Source organism: Sceloporus undulatus, chromosome 3 (assembly GCF_019175285.1).
Source record: "Sceloporus undulatus isolate JIND9_A2432 ecotype Alabama chromosome 3, SceUnd_v1.1, whole genome shotgun sequence".
Lineage (NCBI taxonomy): Eukaryota > Metazoa > Chordata > Lepidosauria > Squamata > Phrynosomatidae > Sceloporus > Sceloporus undulatus.
Genome location: NC_056524.1, coordinates 464,473 through 481,342, shown reverse-complemented (window position 1 = coordinate 481,342; position 16,870 = coordinate 464,473). Strand labels below are relative to the sequence as shown.

The 16,870-nt window shown below is 46.3% G+C and overlaps 1 protein-coding gene across 1 annotated transcript in view; it reads left to right on the top strand.

Moving 5' to 3' along the window:
• The window catches only part of INPPL1 (inositol polyphosphate phosphatase like 1), an 83,828-nt gene that overhangs the window by 26,516 nt on the left and 40,442 nt on the right, over positions 1 to 16,870 (top strand). Inside the window, 7 exon segments of the mRNA XM_042458151.1 lie at positions 3,012 to 3,075; positions 6,757 to 6,907; positions 7,499 to 7,619; positions 11,819 to 11,959; positions 12,306 to 12,396; positions 13,588 to 13,680; positions 16,603 to 16,709. Coding sequence (XP_042314085.1) covers positions 3,012 to 3,075; positions 6,757 to 6,907; positions 7,499 to 7,619; positions 11,819 to 11,959; positions 12,306 to 12,396; positions 13,588 to 13,680; positions 16,603 to 16,709 — 768 coding nt within the window.

Here is a 16,870-nt window from a genome sequence, read left to right as displayed (position 1 = left end):
ATATCTAGGTCCTCCAGCGCAACTCAATGGTCCACTTTAACCAAAAGTCACACTGAAGGGCCAGAGATTCCTAGAGAGGACTCTAGGCATTTGCAGCTCCTCCAGCGCAATTCGATGGTCCATGTCTGGCAGATGTTGGCCATAGAATTGCCCTGGAGGACCTAGAAGAGATTCCTAGAGGGCTGTTTTCTCAGGTAAAACAATGTTTTGGTTATTTTCCATTTCTGGGGTCACAACAACTCTAGTTCCCAGAATTCCATAGCATTGAGCCATGGCAGTCAAAGTGACGTCAAACCAGATTATTTCTGCAATGCAGATGGAACTGAAGGATTGTGAAGGACACAAAAGCTTTGCTCTTTGCTGACATTTCCATGGCCCAAGAAAAGCATTACCCAACCCTCTTTCCAAGTCATTTTAGTTTCTGTCAACAAGTGATGTTGTTAAATAAAATATGGATACTGGGTCGGGCCGAGCTGCTAAATCCAGTAAACGCAATAAACTAATCCGACCCGGAACACACGAAACCGCCTCGGAAAGGCTTCTCTAGATGGCTTTCTCCAATGCAGCAACTGGAGGGCAGCTCCTTTGAGGAAGGAAATGGACAGAATGGAGGCGAGGGTCAGAAAAGGGCAGCCGGGACAAGAGCAAAACCTATGAGGAAAGGCTGGGGCAGTTGGAGGGCTATCATGGATGCCCTCTTTCAATAGGCGCCAAGGGCTACTGCATAGAGGAAGGGGCAGTGATGTCCAGCCCAAGGGGATGACCAGTCCAGAGGCTATAAGTGACTGAAGGGTCAATTTCGGCTGGACATTAGAAGGACCTTCTTGACATAAGAGCAGTTTGGAAATGCACCCAGTTGCCCAGAGGGATTGTGGGGTCTCCTTCTCTGGACATCTCCAAAAAGAGGCTGGGCTTCTGTCTCAGGGCTGCTTTGATGGAGAGTTCCTGCATGGCAGAAGAAGGGGGTTGGCCTGGATCAGGGCCCTTCTTGGGGTCTCTTCCAAATTGGGTTCTTATTTCTTATTCTGTGACCAACCCACTAAAGTCAAACTTGACTCACAGAGAGACATTGCAAAGCATTCAAACTCTCCTGAATCTTTTAGCTTCATCAGATAAAACCGATTCCATCTGTCCTTCTACTATATCTCCTCGTCATTCGTGGATTGTGGAATAATCTTGTTATATATTTTAACCATGGTTTATGTTAATTTTATAGTTTGGGAGGGAGAGCTGGGTCAGGGTTTTGTGGGTTTTATTCTTTTATATTGTGTATCATAAACTCTGTTGTTACTCGCCTCGATCCCCAAACGGAAGAGGCGGGATATTAATAAATATTTTATTAGTATTAGTATTATTATTTATATAATGCCACTGGGTTCCAGTAGTTAGAGAGACAAAGAAAAAGCTCCTCTGTTTTCTCTATGGAGTTTAGTATGTTTTAACTTCACGTTCCAAGCTTTGTTGCTCTATTTCCCCCAAACCAAGAGCCCCAAACGCACTACCCCTGAAGCCTGGACAGCACTCTCCCTTTTCCTAACACTATCAAATGGCTGCAGGACTCCTTGATGCAAAGCCTGGCGGTTTTCCTTGCCCTGAAAGGTCTGTGTTCTGTACACAAAGGCTGCTCTCGCACCAGATGAAACCTGCAAAATGCTGATGAGACCAACAGCCAAGTTCTGCATTTTGCTCTTGGATTTGCAAAGGGATGCCAATTTTCTGTCTCACTGGCCTACTTTCCAATGCCCTTTGCCCCATGCGCTGTTGCATGAGGTGGACTGACATCCGTTGGTCGAGGGAAGAGCCAGACATCATGAACTTGTGCATCTTGTTTCTGAAGGCGCCATCACTTGCCATGTAACATCATGGGTTTGCATGAACTAGGCTATTGGCCCCTTGGACTGTCCGTTACATGATCTAGTCCAAACTTGAAAGGAACTGTCCACTGCGCTTTTGTAGTCCTAATGGTGAAGGAGCTGTTCAAGATGTCCAAGCCTTGTAAGCTGCATCTGCACTGCAGAATGAATTCATTTTGACACTGCTTCGACTACCGTGGCTCAATGCTATGGAATTCTGGGATTTGCAGTTTAGCTTTCCCTGTCAGAGAGCTCTGGTGCCACAACAAAGTACAAGGCCCAGGATTCCATAGGATGGATCCATGGCAGTTAAAGTGGAGTCAGAGTGCATCAATTCTGCAGTGCAGATGCAGCCTCGCCAAACTACAAATCCCAGGATTCCATAGGGTGGGTATTATCATGTGTTTGGAAAAGGGCCTTTGTGCTTTTGGGGGGCGGCAGATATTGCATGAAAATCGCACTTTTAATAAAGAAACTTGGGGGAAGTTGGGAGCTTTGATGGATTGGTGAATGGTTTCAGGGTCCCTCAAAATTGGGGTCCTCTGCCCTCATATGACCGTACCCTATAATGTGAATGATAGTCCCAATTAATCCCCTGCCCTCCCACTTTTTCCAGCTGCTTTTAAAAAGTCCCGGCTTCTCTTTCCTCCCCCCATTGTCCTCAGCTTTCTTCAAATGCTGCAAATGGAGTTCAAAATGCAAAAGTAGTTTGCTCTCAGTTAACTCAGCAGAAAGGAGAGGAGAAAGCAGAATCTTGTCCTTACCAAGTTGCATCTATACTGCAGAAGTAATCCAGTTTGACACCACTTTATCTGCCAGGGCAGTTGAATGAGAGTCAAACTGCATTAATTCTGCAGTGTGGCAGCAACCCCAGGAGGATTGGGCAAAAGCAAGCTGCTGCAGCTGCTCCTATCTTACCTCATTGTTCCTCATTCATAATTTTTGCCATCTTGACCAGAGTCTGGGGTCACTTGGCCATGCCTCAGGGTCAGAGTCAGGGACGGGGTCAGGATTTGCATCCGTCCACACTGTGCCCATCCTTTGTTTTTGAATCTCCTTTGAGATCTATGGAGAATTTGGACCAGTATTTTGGACCTTCTGCTGATTTGGGGAACCTCTCTTTCCTCCCTCCCTTTCTCTTTTTCTATATGGCTGCAGATTCCAGAAGCATGTCCACACTTACCGGATCTTGCCGGACGAAGAGGAATTTCTGGCCGTCCAGGTGAGTCCCCCTTACCTTTTCCCAGAAAAATGTAATCCTGATCCCAAAGAGATTTTTTTGGCATTTGTTTTGGTGGCTTCAAGGATAGTTCTTTTTGCTCCAAATATTCGCCACTTGCAAGAACAGGGCCATTAGCCAAGGAAGCTTTGGGCATACATTCTGCAAGAGGGAATAGCTCCCTCCCCAAAATGAACATTGCCATCCATTTGGGGTCACATTTTGGGTTGGGTGAGAGATGCAGTGGGTGCAATGGATATACAGTACACTCTCTCCAGCATCAGAGGCAGTCTGCCTTTGGGTGCCATTCGCAGGAGAATGGGGAGGAAATGACATAATGTAAATATTGATGCTGCTGCTGCTGCTGCTGATGATGATGATGATGATGGAGGGCACAGTTATTATCCTGCCCTGTGTGTGGGGGGGCACTTGAGGGCTGGGGATGCTGGGAAGTATAGTCCAAAGAGTAGCTTTAATGATTTTTGTTCCCCAAGTTGTTTCTCAAGAGGCATTCCCCTTGCAAAGTGGGCCATGCTCCACACATAGACACACTGAGGCTGTGCTTTGCGTGCCGGACGGGTGATCCTTCCGTCCGGCTCCTTTGGCAGCTGCTGGCAAGCGGTCAAGCGAGAGCCCCATGAGTGCCCACGCCCGGCTGATCTTGGCAGGGAGTCTGGCCTGGCTCATGCGTCGGCACATTTATAGGACAACAGTGGCCCCATTGTGGCCATCCCAGTGGGCAGCCAAAGCAGAGACACCGAGGGAGGGAGGGAGGGAGGAAGGAAGGAGGCAGAAAGGGCTGCATGGGTAGATGGAAGCACAAAAAAGAGATGGGAGAGGTTTCCCAGGTTTTTCACTTTTGCCCCTTTACAAAACCCTAAACCAGTCTGGAGTAAATTTGCAGCAAACTGGTCAGCAAGGCTGGGAAGTTCCCACCCAGAAATGAAAGAAGAAACCATTGGAAAAGCCATGGAAAACCCCTTGGACAAGAAGTCACACTCTCTCAGCCTCAAGGGAAGGCCATGGCAAACCTCCTCCGAACAAATCTTGCCAGGAAAACCCCAGGACAGGGTTGCTTTTAGGGTTGCCATAAACCAGAAAGGACTTGAAGGCACACAACAACAACAACAGGAAATAAGGACCCAATTTGCCCCTTCTGCTCCAGCAATATCTGTCTGTCTGTCTATCATCTTTCTGCCATTTATGTATAATCTATCTATCTATTATCTATCTAGCTATCATCTATCTGTCATCTATTATTGATCTACGTATAATCTATCTGTCTGTCTATCTATCTATCATCTATCTATCTATCTATCTATCTATCTATCATCTCTCTATAATCTATCTGTCTTATCTATCCAAACCCCAGTAGATACCAAGAGCCCTCTGTAATATTGAGGAGGAGGAGGAGGAAGAGGATACTCCATTGCATTTAATGGGACTTGAGCATCCATGAAAAGGGTCCTAAACCCGGTGGATACGAAGGGCCCATTGTACTTTTATTGGCTGACCAAAATGTAGAAAATGCATCATGCCATCTTTGAAAGCTTTGGTGGCTTTTGGGGTGGTCAAGGAATAAATAAAGAAAGGGGTGATGCATTTGAGAAAGCATCTGATAGCTCCCCTGTTGCTAGACCCCCTGAATAATCCGCTCAGACCTCAAAAGCCCTCTTGGCAGCTGCTGTTGCAAAGGGAGCCCTTTCTCTTTGCATCTGGCCTGGGAAGATGGACGGAGGGATAAGCAAAGGAGCCTCTTCCTAGTTATAGTGACCCTGTCCTGGGGTTTTCTTGGCAAGGTTGCTTTAGAGGAGGTTTGCTCCTCTGAGGCCAAGAGAGTGTGACTTGCAAAAGGTGACCCAGTGGAGTTCCACAACTGAACTGAGATTTGAACCCTGGTCCCCAGAGTTGTTATCCATCACTCAAATCACTGTGCCCACCTTTGCTATTTTCCAAAAGGCAACTGGGGGAAGCTATGGAAGGTTGCTATAAGTCAGAGGCGACTTGAAGGTATGCAACAACAACAGCGAAAAGAATGAGAAGTTTTGGAGATGGGACTCAAGTCTAAACCCAAAATGTGTATCTTTCCTATGCACCTTGTGCACATAGCCTGAAGGATTTTTTAATAATTCTGTGCACGAAGCAAAGTTTGTGTAGAGTAGTAAAGCATCAGAAAGCAAAAGTGTCACTGTCTCAGCCACTCATAGACAAAGTTTTGGCTTTGGGGAATATTTCAGGTTTTGGAATTCCAGGTAAGAAGAGAGACCCAGACTGCATCCAGAGCGACCAGATGTCGAATTTCAGAATGGCCTCCATTCTGAGCATGACTAAGAAAGGCCTCTGTGTGTGTGTTGTGTGTTTAGCTTTTCTTTTGTAATGCCCCACACTTTTCTTGACTGTCCTGGTGCCTGGTCCTCCTTTGTGGCTAGGACACAAAGGTCAACCTGCTGCATCTAGCATTTGTTGTTGTTGTTGTGGTGGTGGTTGTCTGCCTTCAAGTCGATTTTCCCAACAAGATTTGTCCAGAGAAGGTTTACCATTGCCTTCCCCTGAGGCCGAGAGAGTGTGATTCACCCAAGGCCACCAGTGGGTTTCATGGCTGAGCCGGGATTCGAACCCTGGTCTCCAGAGTCACAGTCTAACGCTCAAACCACTACACCATGCTGTCTGTGTGTACCTCTCCCTTAATGAGTGTTTTTTTTCTCTCTTCTTTTTCCTCTGTAACTTTGAAGTATAGATTGGGTTTACATATATATATATATATAATTCTAATTTAGTTTTCAACATGGCTTCCTCCTGTAGACCTGCATCCTGTGGGAAGGGTTTGTGCGTGGCGCATGCCTGTGGCGCCCTCTGGTGGCTGTGCAGTGATGTTCACTGGGCTTTCCAGCTATGAAAATTGTGTCACGGGAGACCTAGACTTTCAAGTTAGGATCCTGGCAGAGCAGGGTTTGAATCCACACATAGTTGCGAACACTTGCTGCATGCCTTTGGCCGAGTCACACTCTCTCAGCCTCAGAGGGAGACAGTGGCAAACCTCCCCAGAAGAACTCATGAGAGGAAGTGTAGTGTAGTGGTCTGAGCGCTGGACTAGGACTAGGACTCCAGAAGAGCAACAGTGTGATGCAGCAGCTAAAAAGGCCAATGCAGTTTTAGGCTGCATCGATAGACGTATCGTCTCTGGATCTATGGAAGTCATAGTGACACTCTATTCTGCTTTGGTCAGACCCCACCTGGAAATTATCCTGTGTCCAGTTCTGGGAGACATTGCCTCTGATGGTGATGGAGTTTCCTTCTTTGGAGGTCTTTAAATAGAGGCTGGATAGCCATCTGTCAATGAAGATGTTTTGATTGAGAGTTCCTGCATGGCAGAAATGGATTTGGACTGGGTGGCCCTTTTGGGGGTCTCTTCCAACTCTAGGATGCTAAGTAAATACAAAGGCTTCCTTGAGAGTCTTTACAGTGGTGCAGCAACAAATCAGAGATGGTTTGTGAACCATGGCTTTAGTAGCTGAGCAGGACATTTGCAGCTATCCTTGTCCTCTTGCCTGGAGCTGACCCAGCCAAACTGGACAACGTCCCACCTGGAGATGGCTTAGGGCCTGAGACCTGGTGACCCTTCTTATCAGCATTGGCTCCCAGCGTCCTTGGCGGTGCTTATGCTTTGCCCTTTTCGCCCTGCAGACCTCCCAAGGGGTCCCAGTCCGGCGGTTCAAGACCCTGAGTGACCTCATTGCCTTGTACCTGCAACCCAACCAAGGCCTGGTCTGTACGCTGCTTTTCTCGGTGGAACGCGAGAAGGAGAAGGAGAACGCCGAGGACAGGGACTACTCAGGTACAAGACGCGATGGCCAGGCACCCTGCGCCATGCAAAAATTAAGTGCTTTTACGTGGAATATTTCGCCATGGCTTGCGCTGGCAGTGAAGCTCCATTGGCAGTGCCCTACATTGACATTTTTCTCCAGGAGGAATTCCAAAATGTCCTCCATTTGAACAGGGCTAAGAAGCATGGATTTACATTTATGTTAGTGCTATGTTGTTGTTTTTTGGCTTTTGTTTGGTCATGTCCTCCATTTACCTTGAAGGTCTTACATTTTTGCAGTGCCAGGTCTACCTTTGTTGCGAGAACATCTGGTCATCCTGGGTTGGGGGAATATTTGGCAGAGGGACTTGGGAAGGACCTGTCCAAGGTCCCAAACTTATTTGGGGCTGGAGAGGATGCACTGTTTTGCATCTATAGCAGGAGGGGACTCCAGCGGTCATCTAATCCACCCCCAGCCATGGGTCACTCCTTTCAGATTCAGACTCCATCCTTTATAGCAGCAGCATCCTTGCTGGACTTTGCCATCCTCCTGCCGTCCTTCCCCCAAAGCATCAGGGGAAATGCCTGGCCTTTCTTGACCATGTGCCTTCTATGTTTTTCCAGATGGGGAGGATGAGAAGCCCCCGCTGCCCCCTCGCTCGGGGTCCACCAGTGTTTCTTTCAGCAGCTCCATCCCCGGAGCCGCCAGCAACACCCCTGCGGTGCAGGACGGAGCCCTGGAAAGGTAGGCACAAATGCAGTGAGTCGGGTGCTGGGGCAGGTTGTCCTCCTTTGTGAATGTTGATCTCCCTTATTATCCAAAATCATTCCCATCGCTGCACATTTGCACATTCCCATCAGATTTTGCAAGACACTTGTCTCTCCACATTCACCTGGGCTAAGCGCACAGGACCCCAGTGAATGTAGAAAAACTGCAAATAACAAAATCAATGTGTTTTTACCTGAGAGAACACCTCTCTAGGAATCTCTAGGTCCTCCAGTGCAACTCTGTGGTCAGAGTCTGCCAGACATTGACCATAGAGTTGCACCGGAGGAGCTGCAAAGGCCTAGCAGAGTGTTCTCTCTAGGAATCTCTAGTCCTTCAGTTTGACTTTTGATTCAGGTGAATGCGACAGTCAGGAGCGCCTGTTATCAGCTTCGGCTGATACGCCAACTGCGCCCTTTTCAGGAAGCAAGGGATCTCGAGACTATTGTACACGCGCTGGTAACCTCACGTCTAGGTTTCTGTAATGCACTCTACATGTGGCTACCCCTGTGCTACCTCGGGTTACGAAATTAATTCGTTCCGCCGCGGCGTTCGTAACCCGATACATTTCGCAACCCGAAAAGGCTTTTCCGAAGCGCGGCTAGCGGCTGGAAAGCCGCTAGCCGCGCTTCGCATATGAATTTCGCGCCGATATTTTTTTCGTAACCCGAAAAAAATATTGTAACCCGGAACAGTTTTTTCCAATCTAAGTTTTTCGTATCCCGGAAATTTCGTAACGCGATCAATTCGTATCCCGGGGTACCACTGTACTTGATTCGGAAACTGCAATTAGTGCAGAACATGGCAGCCAGAGTAGTGTCAGGAACATCAAGGAGGGACCATATTACTCCAGTATTGAAGTCCCTCCACTGGCTGCCTATTAGTTTCTGGGCCCAGTACAAGGTGTTGGTTATCACCTTTAAAGCCCTAAATGGCTTGGGTCCAAACTATCTCAGGGACTGCCTCCTCCCATATAATCCTCCCCGCAAACTCCGCTCCTCTGGGAGGAATTTGCTGCAGCCTCAAAGGTCTAGGCTTTTGGCTACCTCCCAGAGGGCTTTTTTGTTGTCGCCCCCAGATTGTGGAAGGACCTGCCGGACGAGATCCGTCAATTGACATCTTTAGACAGCTTTAAAAAGGCTGTCAAGACGGATCTCTTCCGGCAGGCCTTTCCGGGATAGATAACCCCGGCCTCAGGAACCCTCTTCTCATCAGAGTCCCTAAGGTCCTCTCTGGAAATTAGAGTGGATTGCTATCACAGTTTGCTGTTTTGTTTTTGTCTGTTTTGTAATGGTGTGTACTGTATGTGTTATGTTGTTTTAATTTGTTGGTTTTAATTATAATTGATTTAATAACTTTTTAAGGGGGGAGGGAAGTAGATTTTGATATGTATTGTATTGTATTTTATTATTGTTAGCCGCCCCGATTGACCTCAAAGGGGCGGGATATAAATAAATTATTATTATTATTGTTGTTATTATTATTCAAGTTGACCATAGAGTTGTTCTAGGCGCCTAGAGATTCGTAGAGAGAACGTATTAATAAAATCCGTGAGTAATCAAATCCGCAAAAGCCAAGGCTGCAGATGTGGAGGGAGGCGTGTGTTTGCGCATCCCGTCTTGGCGATCGGACCCAAGTCTGAATATGGAATTCATTTATCTTTTGTATATAATGTAGTTTTATACACAAGATTTTTAAAAATAATTTTGTGCATGAAACAAAAGTTTGTGTCCATGAATCATCCGAAAGCGAAAGGGCCGCTCTCACAGCCACCCAGGAGGGAAATGTCCAGGTTTGGAATACCGTCGGCCATCCTGGTCCACGTTTTCTTTATCCGTGGATTCATCGCTTTCCATCGCTTGAAAATATTTTAAAGAAGCCCTCCTTCTCCACAGATTTTTTTTATCCAAAGAATTCAAGCATCCGCAGCTGGAAAATATTTAAAATATATATACATTCTAAAAAGCAAATGTTGTTTTTGCCATTTTTATATCAGAGACACCATTTAATCAGGCCATTGTATATTATGGGAGTTGCGCATCCACAGGTTTTGGTATCCATTGGGTGTCCCCTGGAACCAAAGCCCAGAGGATACCAAGGGCTATCTGTCATAACAACAACAACTACTACTACTACTACTACTACTACCACCATTGTATATAATAAGACGAGAATCTGTGGATTTTGGTGGTGGTGGTCCTTTAACCAAACCCCAGCGGATACCAAGGGCTCACTATCATGCCATTTTATGCTCAGTAGTTTTAATAATTCTTTGCACGAAGCAAGGTTTGTGTGCACTTATTCCTCCGAAAGCAAAGGTGCCGCTCTCTCAGCCCCCCATCTGGACGGTTTGGGGTTTTGGGATACAGTCAGCCCTCCCTATCCACAGATTCAACCATCCACGGCTTGGAAATATTTTTGAAAAGCAAACCTTGCTTTTGCCATTTTGTATAAGGGTCACCATTTCACTGCCCCGTTGCATTTAATGGGACTTGAGCATCCAGAAATGTTGTTATCCATGGGGGGCCCTGGAACCAAATCCCAGCGGATACCAAGGGCCCCCCATATGTTTGGTTTTGGAATTCCCAAGCATTTTCAATACGAGAGACTCAACCTGTATAATATTTTTATCCATTTTGTACATGAAGCCACTTTTGCGCATATTGGACGATCTCAGCCAAGATGCTTTGGATTTAGGAGCATTTCGGATTAAGGATGCTCAGTTTGTACTTTGCGGCACTCAGAGTCCTTGGAATTTATCAAACAGGAGGAATTTCTCTTAAATTCGAATGAAAAGAAAGCGGGGCCAAAACACATTCACTTAAAGTCGCTAGTTTCATGCAATTAGGTGAATGCGCATTGCATTCGAACTGGCTCCCCATTACCCGAAAATAGCATGCCATTGCCTGAATTTGTGTGTGGCAGCCTATCGCGCAATAACGTGAAACCCCATGATTGCGTTCGGACTGACTTCCCATTGCCCGAATTTGTGTGTAGTGGGTTATCACGCAATAACATTAAACCCCGTGATTGTGTTCAGATTGCCATCGGATTATACTTCCAGTTCCTCTTGTCTGATAAACTCCCTTGTAACAGAGGACTTTTCTGCTGTGGCACATGGGATATGGCATCCCCTCCCCTTGGAAGCCAGATGACCATCAATATCGGTGCAATGCTGGCATCAGACCCAAACATGGATGGTCTTTTTTAAAATTAAAGCCCTTTTTTAATTAAAACCTAATTGATTTTATCCAATTTGCACATTTGTTACGGGGGGTTGCCATTGTTTTAAACAGTCCTAACTAGTTTTAAGTGGTCAGGCTTTAAGTGGCGGCTGAATATATTTCTAGTTGTTTAATAATTATTGATATTGCTAAATAAATAGGTTTCATTGTGTGTATGAGCAATCCATATCAAGCAGCGTCCCATGCAGTTCGAGATCTTCAGAGATACAGTGGAATATACATAGTTTTAACCCCAAATACGGTCAGCCCTCCATATCCACGGATTTTTTATCCACGGATTCAAGCATCCATGGCTTGAAAGTATTCAGAAAGTAGATATAATGTCCAAAAAGCAAAGCTTGATTTTTGCTTACATAAGGGGCACCATTTTACTCTGCCATTGTACTTCAGAGGATACCAAGGGCCCACTGTGATGATGGTGATCATGGTGGTGATGATGATGATGATGATGATGATGATGATGATGCCCCGTTGTATTTAATGGGACTTGAGCATCTGTACTGCAGCCATTCACTCAAAACCACAAGAAGGTTGCGAGTTCAAGACCAGCAAAAGGGCCCAAGCTGGACTCAGGCTTGCATCCTTCCGAGGAGGGAGCTAAAATGAGTCCCCAGACTGTTGGGGGCAAATTAGCTTACTTGCTCATTAGCTTACTTGCTGTTCACCGCTATGATCTTTGGAATAGCAGTATATAAATAAAACAAATTATTATTATTATTATTATTATTATTATTATTATTCTGTGGATTGTGGTACTTCTGGAAATAAGCCCCAGTGGATACCAAGGGCCCACTATACAATAAAATTAAGTAAATTTGAATTAATCAATAAATAGCAAGAGACAGAGCCATGTGCTTGTGCCTGCGAAGGCTTCTGCCCAGGTTAGCCTCTTCTGCATCCCCGTTTCTGACCCTTCCTCCCTCCCTTTTGCAGCATCACCAATGGGCTGAGCACCGTTTCCCATGAATACCTGAAAGGCAGCTACTCCCTGGACCTGGAGGCTGTCCGGGGGGGTGCCAGCAGCCTCCCCCACCTCAACAAGACCCTTGTCGCCTCCTGCAAGCGCCTCCACAGGTAAGGAGACGGACGGACAGACGGAGCATTGGGAGCAATTTTTGACCTAAATTTCTAGACTTATACATGAGTATATACAGTAATAAATAATAATAATAGATTTGCCTTATGGCTGCCATACGTCAGAAGGAAGTTGAAGACACACAGTGGCAACAAAAGGGTTATTATTATTATTATTATTATTATTATTATTATTAACTGCCTGTTGTAAAAATGCAGAATGGAATGGAGTATCATGGAAAGGGAAACAGAAACAGAAAAAAATCATATAGGAAGTATATAGAAAGAAATAATAACTGATAGCTGAATAATGGATGGATGTTATTGTCTTTCGTTGCTGACCCAGTGAGGTGGACAAAGTTTTGTCCGGCCTGGAGATCCTGTCCAAAGTGTTTGACCAGCACAGCTCGCCTATGGTCACCCGGATCCTACAGCAGGTGAGTGTGGCTACTGGGAGAAACAAACGGGCAACCGAGGGGTTCGAGGGGTTGTTGTCATCTGGAAGCATTTTGGGGGCTTTCTGAGATAGGGAGGGGGCTCAACAAAGCTCTTTTCGGCCATGAAAAGGACAATATCAATCAATCACTTTATTTTAGTTTAGTAATAAAACAGAAGCCACACTCATCATTAAAAGCTCTGTCCGCCGCATCATATTAAAAGCCTCTTTGAAGTGGACTTGTTGCATGACATTCTGCAGCACTTGCTGAACTGAACACTATTTGTGTTTTAATCTTTGCACACTAAAATGTGCAATGCAAGACCAGAAAGTTATTTTTGTTCTTTACAATATGTTCTGTCTACTTGACCTTTATGAAACCAATTGTTTGCAATGTCTCCTTAAATAAAAAAATCTCTACCTGCCGGCTAGGAACATTAGAACCCAAATACAAAGGATACTATCTCTTCCAGGTATATATGGCCCGGAACAGACAGGTCAAATGCTGGCACCAATATGATGGTTACGGACCGCGCACCAACCACACAGTCTCTAACCCTAGCACAGCATGCCAGTGGAGTAATGATGGCATCCCACCATTCAGGCACCACCATTTTGAAGTAAATGACACGCAGTGCCCGCACGTCGCCACACATCACATACATCACGAGTGCGCCAGTGACACACTCGCGATGTCACTCCAGCGCCGCAAAAAGAACCCAGAAATACTGGGTTCTTTTTACTCCAGAGGGACAGCACACGGTTTGGGGCTGTGCTGTCCCTCCGGGGTTAATGGGCGAATGCAGATGCCATTTTGTGGTGGTCTGTACTGCCCCTGTATGTGCCTAAATACCCTATAAGCATTGAATCCCACCTGATGTTGGACGCTAAAGCAGGGTCACCTCTGTTGAGTCCTTGGATGGGAGACACCAAAGAATGTCAGGCGTTTGTAGGCTCTATTTCAGGGAAAGGAACTGGCAAAACCACCTCTGGGGAGGATTCCTTGCCTAAGAAAACCCTGTGAACATTCAAGGGGTTGCCATAAGTCAACAGTTAACATGAAGGTGCATATGCACAACACACATTATATTCTGGTTTTGCTGGAGTGTTCATGGCACCTTGACTGTCTGTCCACTCCCCAACATTTCTCCTGGCCCTTTGCTTTTCACAAGCCGGACCTTGTCTTTTGCAGACGGCTGCTGGCCAGACGGGAGAGCAGGAGCTGGACAGCCTGGTCCTGAAGCTCTCCATCCTGAAGGACCTACTCTCCAGCATCGAGAAGAAGGTGAGTGCGGCAGACTCATGGGCCTTGGAGTCGCTCGACCGGACAGCTGTTCCCCAGAAAGTGTTGCAAGGACTGGGTCCTTCCTCCTCCAAGGAGCAGCTATGTTTGTGTATTGTGTGTTTGAATGTGAGATCTCAGCTATTTGTTCTCTTTTGGACTCCAGAGGCATCTCCTTTCCTCTTGTGGTTTAAAACAACCTGCAATTTGGTGGGATGCTGATGGCTGTCTTGCAACCCAGGAAAAGCAAGAAAAATTGCAAGAGCCCCAGGCAGCTCTGGCTTTTTGGGCGTCCCTGATTTGGCTGGAAAATGGGGCTGCAAGGGGCAGTAAGGAGGGTGGCCTTTTTAAAGAATTTAAAATGCAGGAGTGGAGATATATATTCAGAGTAAAGTCCAATAGAAGGGAGGGGGGAATAGGAAGAAGAATGGATGATTATGGATTGTGTGTCAATAATGTTGTAATATTACTGCAATATTTGGAACCACAGTGAATATTTGTAATATATGAAAGCGTAATGAAAGTACAGAAAGGGAAGGGAAACGGCATTGGAGGACGCGTTTTTGAGCCAAATGTTCAGTTTCATCTGAACGACTTAGTTTTCTCTGCTGAATCCAAGCGCCGTCGAGGGACTCAAGTTTCACCCTGGTTTTATATTCCCAGATGTTGATTCAGCTATATTCTAATTTTGGAAATGCAAACATTGCCCGGTTTTTACAGAACCACATCAGGATGGGATGGACCTTTTTGATGGGGCTGGTTGTGGTTGGGAAGTTAATTTGCTCTGATGCTGTTTATGGAGCAAAGGTTTTGTGTGTGTTTGTGTATTTACATGTGAGGAGAAGCTTTCAGCTGCCTTCAGGATGAATGTATTTTGAGAGTCCCACTCCACTGGAAACGCCTGAAAGGAAAAAGACACCCAAATAGGGCCATGTTCATGAGGGCCGTTTTCTGTCCCCAGGACTCTCGGACCAAAAATGCCAAAAGGCACAGCCCAGGGAAATGGACAGAAGTCTCCTTTTGGTATCCAAAAATATGTGGATATTTTTGAAAGATAATAAATTGTGCAGAGGGCCCTGAAACCTATTTAAAAAGTTTTATCGCCCCTCTTGGAAGCGACCAGGAGGAAGCGAATCACCTTCTCCCCCTTTATTTTGGCCAGAAAGGGCTATTTGGGGCAACAAAACACCTGTAGGAGGAGGGGTTTGAAAAAGGGGTGCCTTGGGTTGTCTGGAGGGGTCAAAAGCAGCCCTGGAGGCCCATGTTTTGTTTTGTTTTTCCGCTGGGTGATGGAGGGCAACTAAAACAACCTCTGTATTTTTGGTTTTCAGAAGAGTGGTCCAAGGACCAAAATGGTGAAGGATCTGGAAGCCATGCCTTATGAGGAGAGACTTAGGGAGATGCTGGGTATGCTTAGTCTGGAGAAGAGAAGGTTAAGAGGTGATAGGATAGCCCTAAATACTTAAAGGGATGACATATTGAGGATGGAGTAAGCTTGTTTTCTGCTGCTCCAGAGAATAGGACACAATGGAGCAATGGACGGAAGCTCCAGGAAAGAGATTCTGCCTCAACATTAGGAGGAACCTCCTGAGAGTAAGGGCTCTTTGACAGAGGAACACACTCCTTCCTCGAAGTGTAGTGGATTCTCCTTCCTTGGAGGTCTTTAAACAGAGGCTGGAGGACCATCTGTCACAAGGGATGCTTTGATTGTGAGTTCCTGCATGGCAAAATGGGGTTGGACTGGATCAGGGCCCTTGGGGTCTCTTCCAACTCTACGATTCTATGATTCTATGACTTTGGATGTGCCAAAGGCCACAGAAATTTCCTTGGGGCTACATGTGGCCCTGGGACCCAGGCGTCTTCGTAACACTTGGGACAAACAGCCTTTGCATTTCTGCTGCATGGGTGCACATTTCCCCCCTGCCCTCCTCCTTGGTTTCCTTGCTTCTGAAGGGGCATCAGTCGGGCGTACGGTGGGTGCGGACAGCACTAGGTGACCTGTGGTGGGATTGTGGGAAGGGGCTGCCTTCTGGGTCTGGTGGGTCTGCTGGCCGGGCATGAAATTAGCAATAGCAATAGCATGTACATTTTCTACTCCTTATCCGTGAACTCAGCACTCTCTAAGTGGTTTGCAGTCTGCAAGCCAATTGCCCCCAACAAGCTAGAGACTCGTTTTAGTGACTTACCAAAAGGATGCAATGCTGAGTGGACCCTGGAACCCGGCCTGGGATCGAACTCACAACCTTGTGGCTGCAGAGCCAGCATTTGACCACTGCGGCACCCTGGGAATTAATTACAGCAGCAGCAACAACAACAACAATAGTATTTCTTACCTACCACTTACAATTAACAGACAAACAACTTCAGTTAAAACTCACATCAGTTTAAAAAAGGGCAAATAAGATGTACATATATTAAAACAATCCACATTTAAAATTCACAATTTAAAAATCATCTGGATAAACCTGTGGGAAGAGACTGGTCTTTTAAATATAGGCAGCGTGTTCAGCTGCCGAATCTCTTCCAGCCAGTCGTTCCAGTTTAGGGGCAGCTGAAGTAAAAGTGGGTATCCCCCATTTTCTCCCCCGGCCAACAGACCCACAGGCTGAAGAAGGTTGGGAATGGGTATTAAAAAAATACTCTGCGCCAGGCGTCAAATGTATTAGGTACACCACTGTGCTTTTGTATTGAAATGCCATTCCTTGCAAACAATGATGCAGAGGATGCAGGGATAGGGAAAGGTGTCGTGCAGTTGGGGTTGGAGATGGATGGGAGTGAAAGATGTTGTGGGGGGATTTACAAGAGAAGGGGCTGTGGGGCTTGCAAGGGAAGGAGGTATTTTTCTGGTGGGGGAGGGATGATTCCTTCTTTGGAATCGGTTGCAATTGCATTAAAGCCACACTTCCCTCCGGTTTCTGGCCGTAGGCGCTGAAGGTCCTCCAGGAGATGAGCTCCACAGCGCAACCGGGACTTGCCCAGCCGTCCTCCCGCAAAGCCAAGAGCATCCCAGTCCAGGCCTTTGAGGTAACACTCCTTTCCTCGTCCTCATCCGCTTCCCCTTTAAAGCAGAGCCCACCTTCTCCGGAGCCTCAGTCGGCTGCATTGGTCCTTGGAGTGATCACCCACCCAAAATGGTGCACTATATAATAATAATAATAATAATAATAATAATAATAATAATAATAATAATAAT